This window comes from Sylvia atricapilla, chromosome 4 (genome assembly GCF_009819655.1).
Source record: "Sylvia atricapilla isolate bSylAtr1 chromosome 4, bSylAtr1.pri, whole genome shotgun sequence".
Lineage (NCBI taxonomy): Eukaryota > Metazoa > Chordata > Aves > Passeriformes > Sylviidae > Sylvia > Sylvia atricapilla.
The window spans coordinates 14,336,535-14,342,534 of record NC_089143.1 but is presented as its reverse complement, the minus strand read 5'-3'; the positions used below and the strand labels follow the sequence as shown (position 1 = coordinate 14,342,534).

The following is a 6,000-nucleotide window of genomic DNA, read 5'->3' as shown; positions in this document are numbered from 1 at the left end:
TGGGTGTCTTGTAAAATGCACACAAGCTGTGCTGGGTTGGGTAATGTGCCTGCCAATAGCACAGTTCAAGCTGAGAACTCTTTTGCTGCTGTGTGCTTCATCCAGCACCTCATGCCCAGATATTACCATTCATTCTCCATTCACAACAAATTCCAGCCTTTCTATTACAGCAGTCTACATCCAGAGGTAGAGAAAACATTCTAAATAGCAAACATACCCCAAAACCCCACAGCTCTGCTGATGAATGGGGCAGGTCACTAGTGATGAAGAACTGTGAAAAGGCTGAGAGCACAAAGCCGTTTTCCTCTTGCACTTTACTAACAAGGTCAGCCCTTAGGGTTCACAGAGCTCTATGCCTAGTTTGGCAAGGTTTGGAGGAGGAGACTTTAGCGAATTTAGCAAATTACATGTTTGCAAGTCCTTAGGGCTGAACAGGAGCTGCTTGTAGAGGTGCTGAGGAAGGTGAGTAACTTCATTGTGCTGCTTCCTATCGCCTTCTAAAGGCCGTGGTAATCAGATGGGATTTCCAGTTACGGGAAAAAAGCAAATGTCACATCCATCATCAAAGCAAGGCGCAGGAAACTGCAGAGCAGTCATCCTTAGCAAGTATCTCTCACAGGTCATGAAGGAAATGTTTCTGGAAGCTGTTTCTAGGACGACAACGGACGAGTCAATTCAGAAAAAACAGCACAGTTCCACCAAAATAATTGCCCTCGGTCGTGAGAGAGTTGGCTCTAGGACAGAAGTGATAAGAGCAGCACAAACTGATTTTAGCAAGGGTCTTTTGCTGTGACATCCACAGCATCTTTGTAGTCCAGTCGGGACTGAGTAAGTAGACAAGGTGGATGGCAGCCTGAACCACTCTACTGAAAAAGTAGTGGTGACCAATCTGAAATGAAACTGGCATCTGGTTATGAGTGATGTTCCTCAGGGCTGAGTAGGGGAGTTTGACTAGAGGAACTCTAGAGGTCATACATTTTTCTCTGATTCTGTGATGAAGCCTTGCATGGCACTCCTTCGAATTTGGGTCCTCATATGGAAACCACAAATTATTTATGTTTCTGTGGATTAATGGATTAGGCTGCAGCCTTTCCTTGATTCTGAGCTGATTCATGCAGCTGATTCTTTATGATATAAAGTGGCACTGCATCATGAGGCATTTCCAGCTAAGAAGCTTCTCACTGCGAGATCTTCTGCTATGTTGTCCTGACCAGTAGTGACTTCCCCCAACTCCAGAACACAGGCATTGCTTGGAACCAGTCCATTCCTGCTTTGTGATTTGGGGACTTGCAGTTAAAAGCAGGAAGTGAAAATGAACCAATATTGAAAGAGGACTTTTAGTAAGGATCATATATTATTTTAGGCCCACATAATTTTCCTGGAGTGTCCCCTTCTCACAGCTATTCTGATGCATAATAGGCTTTTCTTTATAGTACTTGGATCTTTTGACTTCACTAACTCTCAGTTAAAACAGTTCACACTTGTCCAGGAAACTCGCCTCTTTCATGTACCCTTTGTGCATTCCTCTCTCTTTGTATTATAGCATTAACTAATTAATTAAATTAACAGCCGGTTTCTTTGTTTTCATCTGGGAAATTTACTCTGCTCCAGCTCCCCTCCCTAAAGTTAAACAACACTGAACAAGCTTTTTTAAGATACAGGCTTTTCATTGTTCTCTTTGCACAAGATCTGGTCAGATACTGTTGGTCTTTTAAAGCTGTTGTATTCACCAGCAGAAATGATAATGCTATGCATAGACTTCACAATTCAATGGGAGTTCATTAGGTTTAGACACATTTTCCAAATCCTTATATGCTATATGATTACTTTAAAGTTTTGGTATTTTTTTCCCCCATAAGAATATGTTTCAACTGGGAGGGTGTTTGCATACCAACTGTACCACTAGAGAAATTGTTTCCTGCTGCATTTAACAGTATTGTACTGATTTCACAGTTAGCATTCCGGATCTTGCTGCCCCGTGAAAGCAGCTTGTACAACTCCTTTTTGTGCTCTTGTCTCCTGTAGGGTCTAAATAGCAGGCAAAGACTTTCTCAAGGTTCTTTCAACCCCTCTTCTGTTATTTCTTAGGTAATTGCAATAGTTAATAGGAAATGTAATGTTTATATAGCTTTTAGCATCTGTACTGCATTGTTTTCTCACGTATTGTGTATCTAAGATACTAGATTGGATTTGGTCTTTAAAAGCTGTGTTATTCTTGTTAAATGTTTCTAAATGGAACGCTGTAAAGTACCACAGGTTTGGACAGGACAAAGCACAAAGACTCCAGTGCCATTCAGTGGCTTGATGGAAATACCATACGCAAAAGTTGGTTTTTTTCGGTCAAGACTTTAAGCATAATGAAATCGCAGTTGAGTCTTTGTGTTAGTTTTCCTGGTTTCAGTTGTGTGGGAAACACAAGAGTTGAAGAGTTGAAACTCTTCCTTTTCTCGTTTGTTGATGTTTTGAGAGTGCTGCAGTACACAACGAATCTGAATTTCAGAACGCTCCCCTCAGGTGTCTGCACTGGCGGCGCGATAAGGGCAGGTTTAACGAAGCCCAAGGTCTCGTTTTGCCCTGTAGCTAATCTATCTTATTTTCACGATCTTTCCTGAATCCGGCGCAGCCGGTCTGGACCTGAGGGGTTCCGTGACACGCCTGGCGGCCCGGGGGAGCCGGCGCTCCGCAGGTCCCGGCGCGGGCTGGCCCGGCACCGAACACCCCCGGACGGCGGCTCCCGGCACCGGGACAGCGGTGCCCCGGCGCGGTCCCGGCACCTGCGGCTGCCAGCGGTCGGTCCTGTCCCGTCCTGTCCCATCCCGTCCTGTCCCGTCCTGTCCCATCCTGTCCTGTCCTGTCCTGTCCTGTCCCATCCTGTCCTGTCCCGTCCTGTCCCATCCTGTCCTGTCCTGTCCTGTCCTGTCCCATCCTGTCCTGTCCCGTCCGGGCCGGGCCGCCGCGCGAGCAGCAGCACCGCGGCCGCGCGCCGCCCCCTCCCCGGTGACGTCACCGCGCGGTGACGTGTCGCCCGGCGGCGCGGGGGCCGCCGGAAGCGGCGGGAGGCGGCGCGGAGCGGAGCGGGTTGGTGCCGCCGGAGCGGCAGCGGCGCAGCGCGGAGCTCCAGCCCTGCGTTCCCTCCTTCCGTCCTTGTGTTCCTGCCTTCGCTCCGCGGCGGCGGCGGTACCGATGAGCGGGCTCCGAGCGCCCGGCGTGCGGCCGCTGCCGACCTGCCTGCTCCTGCTGGGGCTGCTCCTGCCCGCGGGCGCGGGCGCGGGGTGCGAGCTGGAGGCTGCGGACGGCGGCGGCGGCCGGCGGGGAGGACGGGGAGGCGCGGCCGCCTCTGCGGCGGAGCCGGTGACAGGTAACGGCCCCCGCGCGTCCCGCCGCCGGGCGGGCTGTCGGCGCAGGGGTGGGACGCTGTTCTCCCGGCGGCCGCGGCGCTCCCGGGCGCCTCCGAGCCGCCTCCCGCCGCCGCGGGGCCCGGCGCGGTGCGGCTCTGCGGAGGGCGGCGGGCCGGGCTGCGGGGGGTCCGGCTGCGGCGGCGGCGCTGCGGTACTGCCCGGCGCGGCCCTTCCCGGGAAGGAGCCCGCCGCAGGATGTGTGCAGGATCCTGTTGAATAGCGATATTGTTGAGATCCGGAGCCGCCGCTTCCGCGTCGCTCCCGCGGTGCCGCCCGTGCGGGGTCCGGGGCCCGCGGGGCCGCAGCCCCTCGCCGGTCCCGCCGTGTCCCGGCACAGCTCCTGCCCAGGCACAGGTGTCCATCCCTGCCCCACGGGCGTTTGGCTCTCCAGGAGAGTGGAAGGCATTCCAGCCTTCACTTAATTCTTTAAAGAAAAGTCACATTACTGTACTTAGGGCAATTGGGAATGCCTGCAATTAACACTGGCGGTTGTACTGAAACATTTAAAATAATCTAATTTCAGCAGGCTTTGATGGCTCTGAATTGCTTTTACACCTTCTGAATCTAGCTTGTAATAAACAGGAGGAAGCTTTACTGCCTTTAGACAGTTGACTTAAGAAAATAGGATTTGTGTGTTAGGAAATTCTCGGAAAGATTTAGAAGTTTGTCCTATCTCATAACGTGCTTTTCAAAAAGCTCCGTAGTTCGAAGGAAGAACATGAAAGGTGGACGAAACAAGGAAACCCCATATCCCTTCAGAATGAAAGCAGTGTGCATTTCTCAGAGAAAAACTTCAGATGTTGTTGGAATAGTGTTGACACCCTGAGCTGAAAGTGCTGAACTTCAGCTGATGACACATACCTGGAGCTTTTTTTCAGCCTAACACCTTAAAGACCTGAATTTTAATTATAATTAATGAAACTTCAGCCATAGTCATGAAATAACTCCAAGGTAGAGATGCAGGGGTACATGATCTAACAGTCCTGTCTGGGGAGGCGACATTTCTGAAATCTGAATTGTCCAGTCTGTTGGCTTGCTGTGTAAACTAAGGAAGTTGGAACATCCGCAGTCGGTGGAGCAGCAGTCGCATCTCCCAAGGGTGTTGTGGAAGTGCTGTATCAGAACAACTCTCTTTGTTTTTTGATTGTGATTGATCTGGTTGGAGGTGGTATTAAGCTGTTCTTACTTTGAATACTGCTGATGCTGTCTGCATTTTGTGCTTGATCAATTTTGATGTGTCTGTATGGAGAAAACCAAATTTTTTTAATGTTTTATGGGCTATAAAGGTACTGAGATGCCTATTAGCTGTGCTCTCTCCCACTTAGTGACTCTGCTGAAGAAGAAATACAATTATTTGAGGAATCTCACATGCTACAAGTGGGTTTATTGTGTTACATGACAGTATTGTCTGGAAAATACATATGCTTATAAGCCATCTTGCAAACAGTTTAAAATTTTAGGAGGTTTCAACATAGTTCTGTGTTCATCTACTTAATAAATACATGTTTCAATTTGTCATGGAAATAGTTTTCCTGCCTAACTCCCAAATAGTTTTAAGTTACTTTTTACAAAGCTGGAAGAACTCTTGAAGGTTTGGAAGAAATCAGATGAATTCTTCAGGGAGTGATTTTAGTTATATTATCTATCATTTTCTTGAAAGGTAAAAGTACTGTTGAACTAGAAAAGAATGCCAACACTCATCTGGAGAACAACAGAATAAACTTTTAATTCAGTTATTTTGACTAGTTTGAGAAGTACAATCCAGAAGATAAAAAGCTGCTAAATATAAAATTCTGCGCTAGGAAGAGGCTATGGGGTGCTCAGATAGAGGTATTTGGGAAACAGAGCTGTAGGAAATAATTCTGACTTCTAGTCACAGATTGGTCTCAATGAGCAACATGCAGCTGGCAAAAGTAGATGCTATCCTTGGATATGTTGATACAGTTTACAGAAGGCTCTTCAAATTACAGGAGGCTTTTTTCTTTTTGATTACACTTTTGTGTCTAGCTTTGAGTATTAAATTCTAAAAGTACAGAGGAATGTACCAATGTGATTTGAAAGGTTCACAACCTATGAATTATTGGGTTTTTTTAAATGTAGGTATTGTATAATTTTAATGTGTGGGAAAGGCTGTGTATGTAAGCAATGGTTCACAGAAGCACTGTGAGTTTTGGATTTTTTAAAAGCTTTTTTTTTTTTTTTTTTTTTTTTTTTCTACTGTGGATGAGACATGGGTTAAGAGGGAGTAAATTTTAGTGGATGTGATTTAGATTAAATATAGACTGGAAAGTTTTTTACCTATAACAGTCAAATTACGTAGACTGTTAAACAGGTTCCCAGTATTAGAGGTTTTTAATGCCTTAGAGAAGAAGCTGATAAAGGTAGTCTAGACACTTGACAGAAAAGGGATGTGTGATGAGTTTCAGGACTAGGAAAGAGCCTGTGATTCTGTTTTTGCCATATTTTATCAGATATTCAGGTGTTTACCTAATTGAGTATATAGATTATCATTACTGTTGTCTTGTCTGTGTATGTGTGCCTTTTTAACAGTACTTTTAAATGACAGCTGCATATGTAACATGTGACACTGTGCTTGAAGATA

General features: G+C 46.8%; 1 protein-coding gene across 1 annotated transcript in view; it reads left to right on the top strand.

The window, feature by feature from the left end:
- Window positions 1–3,065: 3,065 nt before the first annotated feature.
- Window positions 3,066–6,000, top strand: part of STIM2 (stromal interaction molecule 2) — a 64,085-nt gene continuing 61,150 nt past the window's right edge. The window contains 1 exon segment of the mRNA XM_066317141.1: window positions 3,066–3,358. Coding sequence (XP_066173238.1) covers window positions 3,184–3,358 — 175 coding nt within the window. The 5' untranslated portion in view covers window positions 3,066–3,183.